Below are 23,173 nucleotides of genomic sequence, written 5' to 3'. Positions count from 1 at the left end.
TTTGCAGATATCTTAATGAAATTTTAGGACAAAAATCAAAACATAGATAAAAGTATTAGTAGATATAAGATTCTTAAAATCTTCCGATTAATAAAGATTTATAGCGTTTGTGACATTACTTATGGTATACCTCGTAAGTATTTATAATTTTATTCATAGTTTATACAGTCTGTTAGATTTGTAATTAGGAAAAGAATTGAATTTAGTTTAAATCGACTGTAATGATTTTCCTCGTATATCCTTATTTGCAGTACGATTACATTTGGTATACCTATCCCAATTTATGTATGTTATATACATGTACAGGTAATTGAACGTACATAAAGATTTAAATTTTTATGTTTCTGTGGTAACTGTGCATTATACAGCTTAACAGAATAGTCTACACAGCTCTACAGATACACATGTGTTTCAATTTTCAAATCCTGCATTTTAAAATTCCAAACACCTGAGTTAAATTGACATTAGCAGTATTTATCAAAAGGTAGGTTAAATGTCAAGATCAATGGACTCTAACGTTGGAACTTTTTCAAAATGTATTGCATTGTATGGCAAACAACGCAAATATTTACCTATCAAACGACAAAAATATGCTGTATCTCGGAAACATAAACCGTTTTGAAACAATGGTCAAACATCAAGTTCAAAGGTTAAAAGGTTAAATACATGCAGCCCATAGTATAATGCAATATACCAAATACATATTTCTGTGAGTTCTCAATAAATAAGTTATGACAGATGGACATGACAAATAAGGATAGACATTAGACAGACGGACAGAAAGACACCAGTTAAAGTGATCCCTAAGTGTTGGTTTGCTCTACAAGCGACACAAAAATTTGAGAAATGATATTATACCTTGAAGATGAAGCTTTAGGATACAAGAGTAAGTTATTTTGATGGGTTAGACCTAGTAAATGCAAATCACAATGCTAATTATGAATAAAGTTTACCTTGCGAGGCAATGTACACTCTCTCCTTTTTCATGTTCTGACAAATTCAATTATCAATGTGTAGGATATTTGATATATATCTACTTTACTTTCAGAATATTCTGAATGTATATCAAATGAAATATCATGCAAAACACTTGCATATTTAATGAAATGTTTAATTGATTCATGTATGCATTTGAATGTCTAAATTATTTTTATTTATCATATTCAAATGCATGTTATGCTAGGCGTTCAACACTCGGAATAGTTCTAAATTAATTGGTGGTACCTCATATCTTACCTGTATGTAATTTGCATTAATGTAGTCATTCATTCCATCTCTGAGGACAACTCGTGAGTGATCATCTGTATTAACAACAAATTTTCAAATCAAAACGATATATCGAACTTGAAGGCATAAAAATTCGAGATATCCGATGGTTTGAGATAATAAATGATCCTTATAAAAAGTCCGAATTTATTGCTTTTTTTTTTTTTGGTTTGTTTGTTTGTTTGTTTTGTTGTTGTTGTCTTCTTTTTTTTTTATTTTGTTTGTTTCTTTCTTTCTTTGTTTGTTTTTTGGCTTCGTTATATATTTGTACTTTTTTTACTTAAAATTGTTTCACATCACATTTAATGGCTTTTGTTAGACGGCAATTTATACATTAATAATACACTCAGTAAATAATGTTCTTATGTTTTCAATACATACACGGAAATGTTGTTTTATATCTGTTCTTTTTTGTGTTTTCTAGAAGTTTTCCTACAGTGCATGGTATGTGAGGTTCTTCACCATATGGAATGGACTGAAATATGATCATACATGTAGTTTACAAACAAATAGTAAACGGTCTTACACAGATTGACAGAATGACATGTACAAGTGCATATACAGTGTAACATAACATTAGAAACAGTATATACCAGACTTAGAAAAAAATGCTTATTTCTAAAATTATAAATCAGAGAAGATCAGATTGATAATTTCTTTTCATCAATGATGTATATTTTTTGCAAATGTATTGAAAGGTTGCGCTGCACGTTCTAGCTGCAGTTCGAAGGATTTCAATATTTATCCCTTTTTGGAGATAAAACAGCCATGATCAAATAATGTTCAAAACTAACTGGCTAGTTTTCTTTTTCTTTCAGAATTAGTGGATCATTAAAAGAACTTGTATTTAGATAAGCGTTTAAAAATACAGAGTGTTAAGTGAATTAAATCTAAATTTGGCAAGATGCCTTTTTGAAACATTATTGAAATTTAATAGAAAAACAATTGATAAAAAAATTAAAAACAGAATAAGTAACTCAAGATGAATTTAAATGATTTTAGTAATAATTAAATCGTATTGCATACAGTACATTATAAGACCTCTTGTATTCTTAATCTGTATTCAACTTTAAAATCAATAGAAATAAAAGTATAGAATCATAAACACAATGCATAGGTAAAAAAAATATTTTGAAATGTTTTATTTGTTTGTTTCTTTGTTGTTTAACGTCCCTCTTGAGAATTTTTCACTCCTATGGAGACACCACCACTTGCTGGTGGAGGGCTGCAAATTTATACCTACTAGTATACTAGGCACTCACGGTCATTGAACAGTGAGAGATCTTTTTAGTGCCAACACCTACTACGACACGGGACCTCGGTTTATACGGTCTCATCGTAAGAACCGGTCTCCACGTCCCACAGTGGACTCGAACCCGCGACCTAAGGATCAGCTCCTTACTCCGCGACTCTAGAGCAGACGCTCTAATCACTGCGCCACGCGGGTGAGTATTTTGAATTGAATCATACTTTTAGTACTTTGGAGATGAATTTGTCAGAAATTTTTCAAAAAGTTGAAATTAAAGCTGATGTCCTACAAGGCAATAACAGTAAAAAATATATATATTTTGTGCCTACTTGATACTCTTTTTTGAATTCACTGAAATCATTTGCTGTTTTTAAAGAAATTAAAGTGGCTAGATCTGTTATTATAATATCAATGGCATTGTTGAAAGTGTTCTCAACGTTAAGATATGTGGTCTCCTCTGTGTTGGCTGTCTGTTGGTCTTCTGTAGCCAGAGAATCAATGCTAGAACAAATATTCATTTGACCTGAAAGAAGAAATACTTTTTAAAAAAAATTTTGATCAAAATAATTTTTTGTGGGCAAAACTGGGGTACGAAGGTGTATGTTATTATTCAAATAAATTAAATGAGAGCACGACTTCATACAATTTTTTTTTATCAAAACCCATTTATGCTTGCAAATAAAGAATATATGAAATATATATAGAAAATGTACTTCCACAATGCAAAGCTAAACTTAAATTTTGACAACTCATACATGTATATACCTTCATGAAACGTTTTAAAACATTTTGGTTATACAATACAAAAATGGTTGCGCAACAAACATTCAAGTATCAGTAAACAGCTAAAAATTCAGCTGTGAGATCACCTTCTCTTTCTTCTGAGTGGATGATACTGGGAATGGATGAAAGCTTTTTTCGTCGTATCCTTTACCAATGAGAAATTGACTTATAAACCATAGTACAAACAATACTAAATAAATGTCAAAAGTGAGTATAATGCTAAAATATAATTTTTTGTTAAATATGTCCGATTTCCTTTTCTCAACTCTCCTCGGGTTACAAAACATTTTATACATAAATCGAGGTGGAAAACTCTTACTCAAACATAGTATAAAAATACAAAATTAGGATTACCTGACTACTATAAAACAAATAAAGAGGACAATAGCCACCAGAATCCCTATTCCAGTTCCTGCCAAAACATGCGAATTGGATTGACTCTCGGATTGCTCAGCAGATACTGAAACGAAAGTTGAAAGAAACATGTAATTTCTTATATGAGTCACTGTAATCACTTGCCTTAAAAGACACTAAAGAATATACCTATATCTTGACATCTATCCCCTTTATATTCTGCTTTACAGTCTCCTTGACACGATCCGTTCACGTGATGGCAAGATTCGTTTTTGCAATTCCCGCATTTGCTCGAACATCTGTATCCAAAAAAGCCTTGAGGGCAAACTGTAAGGAAGCAACGAAATTACAATGGAAAAATTTTCTCAATAATGACCATACAATGCGATTGCAGGCATAAGAAAACATATTAACATGTGAAGACAAGAGAACGGTAATTAAATGTTTTAGTGATAAAAATTTTCTGCAAAGAGCATCAAGTATTTAATGTTTTCATGACATGATGCTTTTTTTTTATTCAATGCCAGTTTTTGTTTTTTTTTTTTTTCAAAGAATTATTTTGAACTTAAAAACAAAAAAAAACTACTTGAAAGGGAGCAAACAACCATCTCCCCACTCCACTCTCCTCACCCCCACCTCAAAACCAGACAAAAAATAAAAAAGAAACACAAGAAAGAAGCAAACACGCAAAAGCAAAACAAAACAAAAAACAAACAAACAAACAAACAACAAACAAGCAAACGGATAAACACTCTAAAAAGGTACTTAACAGAACGAAGACGGAAGTTACTAAGTTTGATTAGTTCAGGTTCACAAAATAGGTTTATTGTGAAGATATTAATTTATTTCACATTATATAGATAGATCAAGGTTAAAAAACAAACTATTTACCGTTCTTACACATGAAACCAGTCCAGCCGTCGACACAACCTTGGTTACAAGACCCGTTGATATTATTACATGACCTATCCTGACATGTTTCACATGTTTCGTTGCAATGTAATCCATATTTCCCAACGAGACATTCTTTAATAAAGAAAATTTCGAAAGCAACATTGCATTTCATTTTGCATTTCATTTTGACCATATATTATAATCATAGTTCAAGTTGAATTTACCTCAGTGTGCAAAAGTGACAGAAAAAGATACATTTTGTTAGTATATTTCATAAAACATAAAATTATGTCATTAAAAAAATACAAAGCAATCTGAAAAACAAAACGACATACTTTTTTTACAGTCAGATCCCTGCCACCCAGCGTCACATCCGAGCGGACATGTTCCATTAAATCTGTCACATGTCATGTTAGAAAAACAATGTCTACTACAGTTGTGCTTGCAGTTCTCCCCAAATGTGCCATTCAAACATGCTGAAAATATTTTAAGAATGTCTCTAAGAATCATATATATATATATATATATATATATATATATATATATATATATATATATATATATATATATATATATGTACTCGGGAAATTAGGTCAGAAGGATATATCACAAATGAATAGATGGGGGAATTGAACTATGATATTTTGTTAATTAAGAACAAAAGAGACAGGTTCAACGCATATGTCTATTTTTTAAATATAGGATTTATTTTAACTCAGAAAATATTCAATAAAAATACAGTCGTTATTACCTATTTTATGTTCTTGCATCAATATTTTTATTGAATTAATATTTCCCGCACTTTTTGCCTAACGCAAAGAGCAATTGACTTTGACGTCATAGTACATTTGACTTCACTAGTACGTCTTCATCTATTCCGCTAATCATTGTGTAACGTTACCATGTTGTAAAGCTTCTGAAGATAGAATGAAAGGCCTAAAGCTTTACTGAGGTTTTTCGTGTTTTTCTTTTTTATTTCAAGAGGCCATGTCAGTAAGCACTGAACTTTCTATGGAAAGTCAAAAATATCATTTAAAAAAAAATAGTGTCTATGGATAATTTCTGTCAAAAATAACAAGAAAAATACAAATTTAGTGATTTCAACCATAATCACTGAGTCGTATGCAAACATGCAAATCTGGGCTTTTTAGATGATTTCCTGTTAACAATTCAGATTAATATAAGTAATTTGTCCTTTAAGAAACAATATATCCTTGTTCCACATGGGTGCAGCTGTAAAAGGAAATGAGTCATGCACTACCATGACCTTCTCCTCACCTTAACCTTTGACCCCCTGGTCAAATTATTCTGTATTATATAGTCAATGTCTTATAATTTCTTATCTAAATCTACGTGGTTCTTGATATTTCGAACCTTGCTCAAAATATTTCATACATTGATAGACAGTAAATACTGTTAGACAATTCAAGAAGATAAATTCATGTTCTACTGTTGACCTTAACCAAAATGGCAAGTTCAGTTCATTAATTAAGGTCCAAGTTAAAATTTTTTACTGTTATGACCTCTTCTTGAAATACATGTATTTGAAACATGTGCAAAGTAATGCAACATGAACAACCTTTAGTCAACACTAAATAATGATGCTTCAACATCAATAATGATTAAAACGACCTTGATGTTCCCTAAGATTGTCCTCCCCTGCACTATGTAAAATCTGGTCCCTAATGTTAGCCCCATCCATACATAGAGGTTGACAATCTGAGGGAAAAAACCAAATTCCACATAACTTGGGAATCTTTGCAAATTAATTATAAAATGGATATGATTTCGTCCGGTCGTGCTATTCTTGAAAAGAATATCTGAGAATGTGTACATGTATTCTCATTTAATCTCCATTTTAGCCTCATCCTAGCCCCTGGGACCATAATTAGCACACAATGAAATCTGCACTACCCAAGAATTCCTTGCATAATATGACAGATCCTGGCTCCGCGGTTTTTATTTTTTGCCTATATACCATGATTCCCTGTTGCGGTTTCAACCTTAACCCATTGGCCTTTATTTCATATATCAGGAAGCTTTCACATCATCTTTTTCTTAAGATTAATACAAATGTAAAAGACCCAACCCTATTTTTGGCTTTCCCTGATTATAAATAATCATCGCATGACGTCGTTATTTAACAAAGAGAGTAAAATTGTTAAATAATTTCATTTAAGCAAATCAATTACGTTTTATTTTTTTAAGTTTACTTTGTTAATCACACGAAAGAACAATACCGCAGTCATGGGAAAAAAGGTCTATTTGTGTTAAAATGCATTTCCGGAAGTTATTATTGAAAAACGTTCATTTGGAGTTGTGCACAATCCGAATTTACTCTTCGCCCAGGCGTTCCTTTGAGGGCTAGTTTGAAGTTATGAGCAGTACTCGCTTCTAGTTTTCTTTTTCTTTTACATTATTAACAATTATGCAAAATTATTCTTACGTCGTAGTGTGTGACGTGAAGACTCGTCCTTTGGCTAAAACCGTATAAACCGACGTTCCCTTTCGCGGTAGGTGCTAGTACAAAAAGACCCCTCACTGCTCAAGGGCCGTAATTATAAGTGCTGAGCATAGGTCTAAATTTGCAGCCCTCTACAGCCAATATGAGTGAAAAATTCTCGAAAAGACGTTACCCCCCCCCCCCCCCCACACACACACACAAATACAAGTTTATAGAAAATTCAAGTGCCAATCCTAATTTGCTAAACTTCAAATTAAATTGGCTTAGCCACAATACATTATATCAGTAAAGTATCTATAAATACAATAAGACAATAGCATACAGTTTCTCTTGAATTTTGTTTACGTGTTTCACTAAATATTAGGCGAAATACTTCACCAGCACTTCTTTCTCTTGTGTCTTAAAAAAGTCTCCAATAAGCTTTTAAAAATCCCACAGTGATGGACTTCGCGGTGTATTCCACCATAGGCACTTAGTTTCAGGAATGTGTATTATGTGTTTCTCCTAGGTGTGTCTGAATACATTTATTAATTTATTAAAAAAAAAAGTTGCTGAAATTAGGACTTTTAAATTATATATAATATTTCTGTAGATAAAAAAAGACGAAAGGTTCGACACTCGTCATCTTGGATTCTTAATGTGTGTTTGTGTGTGTTTGGTGTGTGTGTGTGTGTGTGGGGGGGGGGGGGGGGGTCGACGAGTTTTCCAACAAAATTCAGACTATGCGCATAGATTAACATTTGCTGAAAAATATATATTTTGACCAATTTTAAAAACTTGAAAAAGTCGCTGTAAATCAATTTTATGTGAAATTTTCTACTAAATAACTTACGTCCAGTTTGAGTTTTAAAACTTATTCGAATCCAATCTGAGTTTTAAAAATATGTATACTTATTCAATCACTACAATACATGACATATAATGAACCTTTTTTTTTTTAAGGTTTTTGCACCATAGATGGCTTTTACCACTGCAGCAACTGTTAACTATATATGTTACACAAGTGGTGTGTGTCGGCCTGATTTTTAAATGAACTACAATGTATAGAGATAAGAACCGCCCTTATCCACTAACAGCGGATTTTCGTAATCTCTTTGTCACCTATAATTAGAACTGCACGTTACGCAGTATTAGACCAAAATAGCCGAAAGAGAGTCGGAGATTTCCAGTTGCATATTTTAGAAGACACAGAGGAGTTATCTAACTTGCTTAGTGGCGCTGGATCGCGAACGGAAGTAGTATTAAGATGGCAGTAAGCGCTTTGTGCTGAGCTTAGCGCTTAAAAATGATATATCATACTGATTATTATTGGAACAATGCTTATAGTTTTTATTATCAAATACTTGTAATCTTTCCTCTCTGCGGCTTGTACATGTAAATCGTTTATTGAAACTTGTGTATTGATTGGCTATGTATCGTGCTAGACCCGAGCGGTTACCCTATAAACAATTATCGTACTTAATTGGTTTGCGCAAACAGTATTACAAGATTGATGACATATTAATGTTGAAATAACCAAATGTACTGAACACTTATCTAGAGTTGCAATGAGATAAAAATCATAGTTGCAGGAACCAGCTGGGGACGGGGATGCCCATTAATTATTTTTCTGATATATAGTATATTATAGAAAACAAAGTACCTATTTTTATGATCGTGCCTCAATATTCTATAAATATTGTCAAGGAATTTTAACTTGTTAGTTTCCTCCCCCAAACTTAAAATGTTTGGCTGACACCCCCCCCCCCCATTGAACTGATATTGCTTCATACGGGCCTGCAATAAGATCTGATGATCTGTTTTGACTTCTCAATGAATTTTTGCTTGGGGGTGCCCCCCCCAACTGAAAATGTTTGGCTGTAACCCCCCCCCCTCTCTTAAAATTGCTTTCTACGGGCCTGATAAAATAGAAGCAACTATCTTTATCAAGTATACTGTAACAGTCACCCAGACTTAAAAGGAAGTCTCTTGGCTTCATGAACTTGGACACGAACCACTTTGTAATACTTTGTTACTAACACTTGTATACTTTGTAACACTTTCCAAGTCGCTAGTCACGTGATATATTGCAGGCTTATATTTCACACTTAGCACAAATCATCAACTACAAATCAACCCCTTTTTCTTTCTTAACGAAACCGACTAACAAGATCTCTGCTGAACTCACTGTATATAGTTAAAATGTAGCCATTCTGAAATGTAGATATTCTTGATATACATTATAAATCTATTATTTCATTTAACAAGTTATAATGAGAATCTAAGAACATTTTGCCAACAAAATTCAACATTTTTTTTAATGACGTTTGATATCTTGCATCGTTATCTAATCAAATAATCTGTTCGCTATACATATATACAACGATTTCTTGATAGTCAAAACTTAGCAAAGTGGAGAATTGAATCTTAATCCGCCTTCAGATTGGATATATTAGATCTTGAATCTCGGATCAAGTTTTTCTTATTTCGTATTTCAAATCTCGAATTAGATTTCTGGGTTTTCGTACATGTCTGAAAATGCAAAAAAAAAAGATTTGACAACAACTTCCTATATACAAGATTTCTGACAGAGGTCCATAAACTACGTATAAAACGACCAGATTACTTAAAAAATTTACCGTTTTTGCACATGGAACCAGTCCAGCCGTCGACACAACCTTGGTTACAAGATCCGTTGATGTGACTACATGACATACCCTGACATGTTTCACATGTTTCATTGCATTGAAGTCCATAATCCCCAGAAGGACACTCTTTTATGAAGATAGATTCAAAAAATCTCATTCATTGTACTTCCTCTTGAATTTTAATTATCAGTAAATCTCATATATAATCGTTTTAATGAATTTTATTTCATTGTGCAAAATTGACACAATATCCTGTATAATTTATGCTAAACTTTTAGAAAACGTGTTTTGTTAAGAAAGATACAAATGTAATACTAATTGAAAACCAAAACGACATACTTTTTTTACAGTCAGATCCCTGCCACCCAGCGTCACATCCATGCGGACATGCTCCATTAAATCTGTCACATGTCATGTTAGAAAAACAATGTCTACTACAGTTTTGCTTGCAGTTTTCCCCAAAAGTACCCTTCACACATTCTGAAAATAACCTAGAGTTATTTCTTTTTCCAGTCTAAAAATCTTTTTTAAGATACTACCACCGACTTAATAACATGCATCGGTTCTTTATATGTAAATGTTTATGTAGCAGAAAAGGCAATTGTATGCTTTTCATTTTTTGCCTATTCTCTATATTTAATTACAACGTTACATTAATACAAACCCTGAAAACATTGACTGCCTTCCCATCCCTTTGAACACCCATTTGTGCAATTTCCTTCCACATTGTCACACGTCTCATTATCAAAACAGTTTCCACTACATTGATCTTGACATTGAAAGCCGTAGGTTCCATATCCACATGCTAGAAAAAGAACAAGCTATTGAATTGAACATATTTTATTGACAAAGCCAAAAGGATAAGACACAAGTTCTACAACTTAGATAGTCTTCTCCTTATTCAAAATTTTATAACATTGCCATAATAAAGTACAATTATTCTCAGTCACAATTAGTAGTGTCAAAGACTGTAAGCTCTTTATACCAGAATACAATTCTATATACAAAAATTGAGATTTTTTAGAAAATCTACCACATTCTTTTAAAAAAGTATGAATAACTTTAAAAATTTCTACATTTTGCTGATCAGAAAATGAATCTACACCCCATAACATCAAATGCACATCTATAATGTACAAACTGTTGAATGATAATAAATTACTCATTAGAGAATGTCTTGCTGTTGCATATTTTCTACAAACAAAAAACAAATGGTAGGGATCCTCTATTTGTCCACATGAGCAATTTGGATTGTCTATTAAATTACAGCGAAATAGGTCAGAATTTAAAATACAATTATGTCTTAACCTTGTGTGAATAATATTCCAAAATCTCTTTCCAAAAGAGAAATACTTTGGAGGTTTTACAATATTGCTTGACAAAATTTTTTAAAAACATTTAATGGAAGTTGCCTCCCTTATGTCGAGTTTAATTGCATTCCACTTTCTAACTGTGTCCGGAATAAAAGATTTATTGAATAATTCTAATCTGCATTTTGGTAAGGAATAGTTGGAAGAATTTCGAGTAGAGTATTGTGAAATATTGCCTCTAATATCAGGTACTATATTTTGAATGTAAGTTGGTACTAAATTGTTGTGTATTTTGTACATTGTTACTAGATAAGTTCGATTTCTTCTATTTTCCAAAGGTTCCCATCCAGTTTCCAGATAAAGTGAATTTTTGAAAGCAATAAGTGTAAGACCTGTTACTATTCTAGCAGCAAATAATTGAACTTTCTCAAGCTTTTCAATATCTGCCTTTGTACATCCAGACCAAACTTCAACAGCATATTCCAGTTGTGGTCTGATAAAAGAAATATACATCTGGGATAAAATATCCCTTGACACAGTGAATTTTAGTTTTTTCAGTAAACCAAGTTTTTTGTAAGCCTTCTTTACAATGTTATCAATATGTTCAGACCACCCCAAATTTGAAGACAATAGTATCCCAAGATGTGTGTGTTGTGTGACATATTCTAATTGACAGTTCTCAAAAATTAAATTTGGAAATTGTTGCACAGCTTTTAAATGAAAAAAATACAGCTTTGGTTTTCTGTGGGTTGAATTTCAACAACCATTTCTTCGACCATTCATGTAATATTCTAAGATCATGATTAAGATTTTGCTCAATAAGAGTGATATTTTCTGAACATTGTTGTGAAGAATTGTCATCAGCATATAATCTACAAACAGATATCATATTTTGAGCAACATCATTTACATATAGTAAAAATAAGAGTGGTCCAAGTACCGATCCCTGAGGGACTCCAGCTTTTACATAACCTATGGAAGAGAGCAGATTTCTGTACTTGACTTGTTGTGTTCTGTTGCTTAAATAACTTTCAAACCAATTTAGCATATTGCCATTGATTCCATACATTTGAAGTTTATAAATTAAGCCTTTATGCCATACTCTATCAAATGCCTTGGATAAATCGCAAAACACCATACAGCAGAATTTACCTTCATCAATACTTTTCACAATAGAATGGTATATTTCTAGAAGTTGATATACAGTAGAGTGCCCAGGTAAAAAGCCTGACTGATATTTATAAAAAAGATTTTTTGAATGTAGGTAATTGTACACATGTTTGAATATAATTCTTTCAAATATTTTACTTACACAACTCAACAAAGACACAGGTCTATAATTTGAAGTTATAGAGGGGTCATCCTTCTTAAATAGTGGAAGAACATATGCTAATTTCCAACATTCAGGAAATGTTTTTAATGATAATGATTTATTAAATAATATACACAGTGGTTTTGATATAGTATTTTTGCAGGACTTTAACATTTTGTGACTGATGCAATCTGGACCCACTGCTTTATTGACAGGAATTACTGAAATTATATCTGTAATCTCATGTTCTTGTATTTGTATTTCTGGAAATTTATCATTACATCTAATTTCTATATTTGGAAGTTCATGGTCACTATCATCTAAAAATGTGATAGATGTAAAATACTTGTTTAAGAGTTCAATCTTGTCGGTGTCTAGTATTGCAAATCTATCTTTGTTATTGTCATTAATATACTGAATGGGTGGTATTTCACTCGTCGATTTAGTGTGAAAAAAGTCTTTCAATAATTTCCAGTATAATTTTTGATTATTCTTACTAGCATCCTTTAGATGAGAATCAATATTATCGTAGTAATTAGTGATGGCATGTTTTTTCATGTTGTTAACCTTATTTCGTATTTTACGAAAAATAATGCGATCAGATTCTCTTTTAGTTTTTTGTGCTTTTTTCCTGAGTCTATTGCGAATACGCATAGTTTTCTTTAGAAAAGAATCCATCCATGGTTTATCATTTGGCCTTATGGTTACAGTTTTTTCTGGTATGCATTGGTGAATAATAGAATTAAACTTTTCTGTGAAGTTTTTTGTAGCAGTTTCCATGTTTTCTGCATCATCAATAATGCTATTCCAGTCGCTTTGTAATATGAGTGTATTTAGGAGTTCTAAATCTGCATGCTTGTATTCCCATACTTTGCGTTTGTATGCCATATTAATGCTGCTGTTCTGATGAATATATATATAAGTAGCCCTATGATCGCTAAGTGTATGAGCAACATTCAAGGTACCAGAATCATGTACATGTATATTTTCACTAATAATGATAGGATCTATGAGAGTGTCTGTGTTACAAGTGATTCTTGTAGGTTCATGTATGATGTTTGTTAATCTGCAACTGTCCAAAATTGTATGAACTTCATGTGATGTATTTAGTTTTAAGAAATCAACATTAAGGTCACCAAGTATTACAATATTATTAGAGATATCATTGGCTTTTTCAATAGACCAAGAGAACTTTTGCCAAAAGGTACTGCTAGTATGTGGTGGGCGGTAAATACAGCATATAAGAAGTTTTCCCTTTAATTGAGGTATTTCTATCCATAATATTTCAGTATCAGTTGGTTCTAAATCTATTCTACGGCTTGCCTTAATAAAATTGGAGACAAAAATCATTACACCTCCACCATGGGAGTTTCGATCTTTTCTGAAAATACTCTTAAAACCTTCTATAAATAAACTTTCATCTGTTACACTTGGGTCCAGGTGAGTTTCACTAAAACACAGGAAAATCATGAACTAAATACATGAGGGAATCAATCTTATTTCTTATACTTCTGATATTGAGATGTAAAATATCAAGAGAGTTTTCAACATTTGGTCCTGGATTTGTTTCAATGTCAACAAGCTATGTCAACAAGCTATTAGAGACCAATCAGTTTTAAAATCTTTCTTCTTACTTTTTTGAAAGATTAATTACCTTGTGAACATTTGTCTCCTATGTATCCCTTTTTACATCCATTCAAGCAGCTTCCATTTACATTGTTACAAGACTCATTATTGTAACAGTTACCACTGCATTCCTGGGTACAGTTAGAGCCATACCTTCCTGGTTTACAAGGTTCTGTAAATTAGCATTCAATATTAGACTGAAACTTAAAAACATGTACGAATCATTATATAATTTATACATCAAATCCGTGTAAAAAGAAACCATTTGTGTGTGGTTCTAGTCTTGATATTTTTCAGCAAATGATTTGCAAATTGTATGCGATAATATATATATATATATATATATATATATATATATATATATATATATATATATATATATATATATATATATATATATATATATATATATACATTGTGCGGTGAATCAATTGTTTTGAATAGCCTATAACTTGTTTATCAGGCTTGAAAGGAAATGATGTGCATATATATTGCTATTTGATCAATATGAAAATATTTTCGTTTCTTTTGCCCCAGGCCACACCATTGTGAAAAATCTTTTGGCAAAATCCTACGAGTTGGATCATATTGATATCTCTTTCTTTAAGGTCCATAAACCCTCTGCTCACTCATATAAAATATTGCTTTAACACTTATTATTTTCCAAAAGAAATGTATTTTATGAGTAAAATACAAACAATTGTATCATGGCTTGCGGGGCAATTTTGGACAATAAAGACATTTCAACTTGACAGATTTATAAGGGAATAATAGACATTTAATATGTCATTAAGAGTAATCTCTCTTATCAGAGTACCAATGAACCTTATTTGCTGGCAAAGGTCACGTCCTTATCCTTATCACTTTATAGGATAGAATAATTTATGAAAAAGTGCATATTTAATTTTTTTCTTGTTAGATTAACATCTTACCGCAGTTATGTCCACTAAATCCGAGTCGACATTCCTCACAGGTTTTTCCAGTAAAACCTGTTTGACATTGTTGGCAGCCTTTGACTATGTCGCATTTCTCACAAGGATCTCCGCAGCTTGTACAGTTCTCTCCAAAGTGATTTACTTCGCAGCCTAGATATATAGGTACATATATGTTCAAGTATTTATTTAAGTAAAATTCATTAAGGAGGGGTTAACAATCTGTCTGTGCTTAGAGAAAATCAATGCTAAAATATGGACAATTCAAAATAAACATTTATTCGATACATGTATGTTTGCAATTACATGTATGAATAATAAATATATACACTGATCACTTAAATTTACCTTTGTGCTAATTCTTTTTACAATGCTAACTCATGAACAAAATTTAAACTTTATGTAAAATGAATATAAAAACAGTTTATAAATGCTTTACAGCACACAAAAATATTGTTATCTCGTGAGTGGGTATTATTAATTTAGCATCGACATGAATATCTGCTTACTAAATCGTATGAATTACTCAAAGGAGACATATTTAAGTGAGAATCAAAATACACCAATGCATTACACAAAACATTCACAAATTTAAATTTTAATTTCAATAAAAATGCAATAAAATTTAGCTGACAATCGCATAAGAAGACTTTTACTTTATGAACACAATACAAATTTGCTTGGATGTATTATGTTTATTTTTTTTTCAAAAGGCTCTTAATTCTAATATTTTATATTTATGCTTTATTACCATAAACCTCAACTTCACAGACTTCCAAGAAGACCCATGGGATATCCCAAGGACTCGGTGTTTTTGTATAAAACCGTATGTATTGAGTTTCTTGATGACATTTCACTGTAGATGGCATCGGGATAGGTGTAATGTTTGGAGTTGTATCTTTGTAACATGCAGTCCAATTATTGCTTTCTTTTTCATCCCAATACTGAAGATAGTAGCCGTGTAGTCTTTCCGTGTTAACAATTTCACTGCTTCCTGTAAAATTGACAAAGATCTGAAAGATCTGAAAAGTGATGAACAGAAAAGTGTGACGTTGTCTTATTTATAACATAGATCTTGTAACTATTGACTTTTATTAGATTTAGAATTGAAAATCTAGAATAATTGAAATTAAATTTAACTCTATCCACTAATAATAAATCTCGAAATTTGCTATAACCGATATTCGCTCTAGTCAAATAAGTACGTACTAACAGCTAGTGCCCTGTATAGACACAATTTGAGTTAATATGGATGCTCTGAAAGTATTTTTATATGTAAATTGTACGTTCAAAGAAGAGGCAATTACATATGAAGTTAAGAACAATTATTAATATCTCCCAAGTGACATAATATCTACATCATCCGTCTTAAAAACTCCTTTTTAAAAAATTCTTTTCCCACTATCTATCTATCTATCTATCTATCTATCTAATTAAAAGGATACTTACTATCTTTGCGATACCAAAAAATGATTATTTTTAAATTATATTTGATCTTTAGGTCTATCTGTAACCACGCTTCTGATTTCCCTTCGTCTGTATGTGAACAAGAACCCCCACCTATAGACAGCTTAGTAGGGTCTCCATCGATTGCTCTGGCAGCAATGTTATCACCATACGTGGAACTTTGTGTCGCTGCAGTTGTACTAGGATCTACAAGCTGTCCTAAAATGTATGAATTATAGAGAGTTATTTTTTGAAATGTTGAAATCCTATTTTTTGGAAGCTAGCGTTCTTGAAAACTTGAAGGAAAGCATATGATGTAAAACCCATCCTTAATAGAAATTATGGAAACAATCTTTTTCTATGACATCAATGTGAAAAAAATCTAGATATAATGTCAGTTCATGAATAAAAATATTTTAAAAAATATAAATTATTTTCCTTAAATCTTGGTCCTTTGGATAAATCATATCCATGATTTTGCTTTTACAAATCAAGGAAAGAAAATCAGTTTCTGACAATGAAATTTTAATATTTACTTTACGACTTCAATAATATATACTCAAAGAAATAATATTTTAAGCTTTTAAAGTATTCAAATACATTGTGTGTATATGTTTAAATGGTGACAAAATTAATAAGCTTGAACTTCAGTGGGGAAGAAGGGTTTCTTGAAATAATCTAACATACTGCTGATTAAGTTTTTGTTATGATAAATTTATAAATATTTGGCTTATACTTCTTCCCTTAAGTCAAGAAATCGTATTTGGAAAAGGCAGTCCCGCTTGGTCACAAACTGAAAATGGCAGATTGAAGCTGGGTCAACATATTACTTGCAAGTGTTCCAGAATTTCATATCAAAATTATATTATCAAAAACTTTTTGTTCATCAATTGCAAGAAAAAAAAAATAAAAAATTATATATATATATATATATATATATATATATATATATATATATATATATATATATATATATATATATATATATATATATACATGAATATGTTATAAACAACATCTAAATTTTAATGACAAGCAGTATGAAGATAAAAAGCTTAGCAGCTACTTATGACCAGAAATTAACCTTTTGGAATTAATATAGATTGCCATAGAGGGACGTATGTAAAATATGTACAATATTCGAAAACTGTACCAGGATTAGAAGTCTAAAGATAGATAATCATTTAATGTACTCACTGTATCCGAAAGTGGAGAAGGAAAGTACAGCAAAATAAAGTATCACAATTATCCCTTCAATTGACCCCATTATCCTGCATGCCTTTTCCGGGTACCTGCAGAAGAAAAAAAAATTGAGATGCAATTCATTTACTCTATTCTATTTGTTTTGTTTCTGTTCTTTAATCTTTGACTTCAATTGTGCGTTTTCACATTATAAAAGAACATGCATAACACAACTAGTCAACGAAAGTGAAAAAAAAAATGTTTGACACTTCGGCCATCTGTAAAAAAAAATTAATGTTTGTTTGCCCTCTCCCGACTCAAGATAAAAAAATAAGTCGATAGATAGGTAGAGATTTTTTTTCAGTAATTTTGAATATCAATGCTGAATTTTCAGAAGTTATTGAAATTGAAGGTTTAAATAAAATTAAAATAGTTGTTGACGGGATGAGAAAATTTAAGAATGAAAAACAAATCATCTCTTTTATGTTAAAAAAAGCTTTTGTCTTTTTTGTCAGTCGGACGGGAGAGGGCAAGCGAACAATTGTTAAAGATTGATTGACCGCTTATGTGGTTATGTTTGCGCGATGCATTTTTCTCTCATTGTATATCGGTTAAAAAAATGATAAAAATTAATCTTGCATATATCAATTATCCATAAATCATTTATGAGATTTTATTTAATACGATAATGTACTAACATTTTTAGAAAGAAAAGTGATATTTTTTATTGGATAGCAAAGGTTACTATGGCAGTAATACTGATATCTAATTGATTCTATGTTTTCAAATGTTTCTATTTTTTTTTTACAGAGCACATTTCTTTTAAACTAGAGAGCAATTATTAAAGGCAATGGTGTAATCTAAATTTTCAAAAAATTCAAAACGTATTCTAATTTTGAGCCTTGCTACAGAAATTATACGAAAAAAAACCCATAAAACTGAAAAGTATTCTTTTTCTTTGGATGTGAATGATTGTATATAAATTTCCAACTTCTTTTTTTTTTGGAAATGTACAAATAACTACCATGACTTTAAGTTTTGACCACCATACTTGTAACCCAAAAAACTAGATGCAAGTAGCTCCAAACTCTTAACATATAACCGGAAACTTTTACATAACATAAAATGATGTTTTTACCCCCCTCTTTCTATTCTTCATTTTCATTGGTTAAAAGTTTTGTTATGTTATAAATCGAAACCAAACACGGGAAGGCAAGGGCTGATAAAGTCGGACATCGACAGTGAAAGTCGGACATGTAGAATTTTAAGTCGGACACATACTGGTTTCGACATTTAAAGTCTAATTTTCTTCATTTTTAGGCTAAATCATCTTTAGGGAGTAGGACACGTAGCATCGGAGGGGGGGGGGGTGCACCCCTCACTTTTTTCCCCAAGCATTACTTTTCACTATTGAAAATTTTCAATGAAAGGCTGATTGCCCCACCATCACCTTTTTAGGTCACCTGAGTCACTCAGGTGACCTATTGCTATCCGTTCTCGTCCGTCGGCGTGCGTCGTGCGTCGTGCGTCGTGTGTTAACATTTGAACATTTTTAGCTTCTTCTCTGAAACCGCTTAACCAATTTCAACCAAATTTGGCATATAGCATCTATGGGTGAAGGGGAACAAAAATTGTGAATTTCATGGTCCCTGCCCCCCCCCCCCGGGGGGCCTGAGGGGTGGGGCTAAAACCACCAAAAATAATGCAATCTTTAAAAATCTTCTTCTTTACTCCAGGACATCAAGCAGTCAAACTGTTTGCATCATTGTAACAAGCATTGAGCCCTCTACCAAAATTGTGAAATTCATGGCCCCAGGGTCAGGGGTTCTGGCCCCAGGGTGGGGCTATATAGATCATATAGTGAAAGTGCATTATTTCTTTGAAAATCTTCTTCTCTGCTCCTGGGTATTAAATAAAGTAACTTAGTACATAGTTATGAAGAGCAAGAGTGCCTCTTCCAAAATTGTGAAATTCATGGCCCCAGGGTCAGGGGTTCTGGTGTTAGGGCGGGGCTCTATAGATTATATAGTGAAAAAGCATAAATTCTTTGAAAATCTTCTTCTGTGCTCCTGGGTATTGAATAAAGTAACTAAGTACATAGTTATGATGAGCAAGAAGTCCTCTTCAGAAATTGTGAAATTCATGTCCCCTGGGTCAGGGGTTCTGGCCCCAGGGTGGGGCTATATAGATCATATAGTGAAAGTGCATTATTTCTTTGAAAATCTTCTTCTCTGCTCCTGGGTATTAAATAAAGTAACTAAGTACATAGTTATGAAGAGCAAGAGTGCCTCTTCCAAAATCGTGAAATTCATGGCCCCAGGGTCAGGGGTTCTGGTGTTAGGGCGGGGCTCTATTGATTATATAGTGAAAATGCATTAATTCTTTGAAAATCTTCTTCTGTGCTCCTGGGTATTAAAAAAAGTAACTAAGTACATAGTTATGATGAGCAAGAGTGGGTCTTCCAAAATTGTGAAAATCATGGCCCCAGGGACAGGGGTTCTGGCCCCAGGGTGGGGCTATATGCATCATATAGTGAAAGTGCATTATTTCTTTGAAAATCTTCTTCTCTGCTCCTGGGTATTTAATAAAGTAACTAAGTACATAGTTATGAAGAGCAAGAGTGCCTCTTCCAAAAATGTGAAATTCATGGCCCCAGGGTCAGAGGTTCTGGTGTTAGGGCAGGGCTCTATTGATTATATAATGAAAATGCATTAATTCTTTGAAAATCTTCTTCTTTGCTCCTGGGTATTGAATAAAGTAACTAAGTACATAGTTATGATGACCAAGAGAGCCTCTTTGAAAATTGTGAAATTCATGGCCCCAGCGTCAGGGGTTCTGGTGTTAGGGCGGGGCTCTATAGATTATATAGTGAAAAAGCATAAATTCTTTGAAAATCTTCTTCTGTGCTCCTGGGTATTAAATAAAGTAACTAAGTACATAGTTATGATGAGCAAGAGAGCCTCTTCTAAAATTGTGAATTTCATGGCCCCAGGGTCAGGGGTTCTGGTGTTAGGGCGGGGCTCTATTGATTATATAGTGAAAATGCATTAATTCTTTGAAAATCTTCTTCTCTGCTCCTGGATATTTAATAAAGTAACTAAGTACATAGTTATGATGAGCAAGAGTATCTCTTCTAAAATTATGAATTTCATGGCCCCAGGGTCAGGGCTTCTGGTGTTAGGGCGGGGCCCTATTGACTATATAGTGAAAATGCATTTATTCTTTGAAAATCTTCTCCTCTGCTCCTGGGCATTAAGGTGATAAACTAAGTACATAGTTATGATGAGGAGGTGGGCCTCTTCCAGAACTGTGAAAGCCATCGCCCCTGGGTCAGGGGTTCTGATGTTAGGGCGGGGCTCTATTGATTATATAGTGAAAATGCATTAATTCCTTGAACATCTTCTTCTCTGCTCCTGGGTATTATTTAAACAAACAAAGTACATGGTTATGATGCATAAGGATGCCTTTTAAAAAATTGTGAATTTCATGGCCCCAGGGTCAGGGGTTCTGGTGTTAGGGCGGGGCTCTATTGATTATATAGTGAAAATGCATTGATTCTTTGAAAATCTTCTTCTCTGCTACTGGAGATTATTTAAACAAACTAAGTGCATGATTATGATAGGCAAGGATGCTTCTTCCAAAATTTTTAAATATATGGCCTCAGTTTTTGGGGTTCTTGAGGAAGGGGGAGGGGACTCTATTGATTATATAGTGAAAAAGCATTAATTCTATTAATTAATCATTAATTAATCCTGTCTGCTCCTTAGCGTTGAGCTGATAAATAAATTGCTTAGCTATGATGAAAATGGGAGCTTCAAACAGAATTTTAAATCTTGTGGTCCTAGGGTCAGGGGTTCTGGCATAACGAGGGGGGGGGGGGCTTTTGATAATATAGTGGAAAAGTGTTAATTCTTCAAAGCCCATAGTTATGGTGATGAGGGTAACTCTTCCAAATTTGTAAATTTGTTGACCCTTGGTCTTGGGTTCTGGTGTTGGGTAAGGCTTTGTTGAATCTGTAGTGAAAATGCATTGTACCTGTGAAATTTTTCTCTACTTCTGGGCATATTGGAAGAAAACTGAGTAAAAGTTTAAATGATATAAGTAAGCGTTTTTCTACCAGATTTTTGAACATCTGGACCATTTGTCTAAGCATTCTAGTCCTGGGCAGGGCTCTATTAATTTGTATTCTACTGAGAGAAGTTATTCCCCTTTTCCGTTCACCTTTGATAATTAATCACTGTAAATAATGTATTTGAAAGGTAAATAGAATAAGATAATTATGCAAGAATGTTTATCATATAATTCAAAAAGTATTTTCTTAGTTTTAATAATCAGGTAGACTTGTAAGTAATAGATAAATAAAAATGAGACAAAAATAACTTACCTTATTAAAAGTTCTTCAAAGACCATAATAGAGGTCAATGCTAGAAGTCTTAATATGGGTTTAAAAATAGTACAAAAGCACTTATAGTTTGTTAACAGGCTGCCTGGTGATAGTGTTAAGTGGGGCACAGATTAGAACTTAATTTATGAGTTGATACTGAGTACTAGACTAATTATTTTGTTGATCCTGATCTTCCTACTTCTCTTGCTCTCTGGCAAAAAAGCTTCATCTATCAGTGTATTTAACTTCTAAATTGTTGTATTATACTCAGGTGACCGTTAAGGCCCTTGGGCCTCTTGTTTGTTGCAGTATAGTCAAATCAGGGTAATCTGGTAATGTATGAATAAAATGTGGGTTTGAAAGAAGTTGGAACCCTCCCACTAACCCCAAAATAGGATTTGGACAATTCTCCCCCCCCCCTTTTTTTGCTCGTCGTTTTTTTTTCTTCAGGCCCCAAGACCATAAACTGAGTACAGACTTAAGTCAAAATTTTGATTTTTAATATTTTGAGTTTCATTTAACGTATTAGCTTAAAAATTTGCAATTGTGCATAACGCTTCAATACAAACATATGATGAAAATTTATTTTATAATCAAAATTATTTCAAAAGTTATATTGATTTGAAATTTTGACTTAAGTCTGTTCTCAGTTTATGGTCTTTGGGCCAGGTAAGTTGATTTTTTTTATTTGGCTGCCTTCTCCAAATACAATACTTCGTGAACATTTAGGTAATTATTACGTAATAAACTTATTAGTCATCATATGGATTATTTAGATAAATTTTCCACTTTAGACCAAGAAATCTAAATGAACATATAGTATCTTGCTATCTATAAACCAATGCGTTAGCGTGTAAATATATTTTTAGGTTTAAATTGTTTCCAAAATTAAACCCATTTATATGATGATTATAAGATAGAAGAAAACTATATATCCCTCAATCTTTAAGTGGAATCAGTTATCTATGGAACAAATTTATATTTCAACAAGGAAACTTCTTTTTTTTTCAAAATGAACAATAAAATTGAGTGCTGAGTTATAAACATGAAACTCAAATAAAGCCGTGAAAAAATTTTCTGTGTTGTTTTTTAGTGCCCTACCGGTGAAACCGGAGGGACTATAGGTTTCCTCTGAGTCTGTCCGTCCGTCTGTCTGTCTGTGCGTCTGTCTGTCTGTCTGTCCCTCTGACTGTCTGTCAGTCTGTCCCACTTGATTTTCCGCATTTTTTTCCTAAACGCTTGCTTGATTTTTGGTATGTGAGTGTACCTTGATGAGTTACAGATCAAGTTTGCATTTCGTTCCGCTTCATTGATTTTTGACGGAATTACGGCCTTTTCAATTTT

General features: G+C 32.5%; 1 protein-coding gene across 4 annotated transcripts in view; it reads right to left on the bottom strand.

The window, feature by feature from the left end:
• The window catches only part of LOC133188391 (receptor-type tyrosine-protein phosphatase epsilon-like), a 334,222-nt gene extending 318,447 nt beyond the window's left edge, over positions 1-15,775 (bottom strand). For all 4 annotated transcript variants that reach the window (XM_061323788.1, XM_061323789.1, XM_061323790.1 and 1 more), the window contains exons 1-15: positions 15,569-15,775; positions 14,818-14,970; positions 13,914-14,057; positions 10,302-10,442; positions 9,977-10,117; positions 9,629-9,763; positions 4,882-5,022; positions 4,544-4,678; positions 3,842-3,979; positions 3,653-3,758; positions 3,385-3,443; positions 2,845-3,038; positions 1,648-1,741; positions 1,237-1,301; positions 954-990 (exon numbers count right to left, since the gene is read on the bottom strand). In XM_061323788.1, the coding sequence (XP_061179772.1) occupies positions 954-990; positions 1,237-1,301; positions 1,648-1,741; positions 2,845-3,038; positions 3,385-3,443; positions 3,653-3,758; positions 3,842-3,979; positions 4,544-4,678; positions 4,882-5,022; positions 9,629-9,763; positions 9,977-10,117; positions 10,302-10,442; positions 13,914-14,057; positions 14,818-14,970; positions 15,569-15,686 (1,801 nt within the window). In that variant the 5' untranslated portion in view covers positions 15,687-15,775. The remainder of the gene's footprint in view (positions 1-953; positions 991-1,236; positions 1,302-1,647; positions 1,742-2,844; positions 3,039-3,384; positions 3,444-3,652; positions 3,759-3,841; positions 3,980-4,543; positions 4,679-4,881; positions 5,023-9,628; positions 9,764-9,976; positions 10,118-10,301; positions 10,443-13,913; positions 14,058-14,817; positions 14,971-15,568) is intronic.
• Positions 15,776-23,173: the final 7,398 nt, after the last annotated feature.

The sequence above is a fragment of the Saccostrea echinata genome, unplaced genomic scaffold (genome assembly GCF_033153115.1).
Source record: "Saccostrea echinata isolate AGI-Se365-2 ecotype Australia unplaced genomic scaffold, CSIRO_AGI_Sech_v1 ptg000016l, whole genome shotgun sequence".
NCBI classification, from domain to species: domain Eukaryota; kingdom Metazoa; phylum Mollusca; class Bivalvia; order Ostreida; family Ostreidae; genus Saccostrea; species Saccostrea echinata.
Note: the sequence above shows the minus strand (reverse complement) of the source record. Positions and strands in the feature narration are given on the sequence as shown.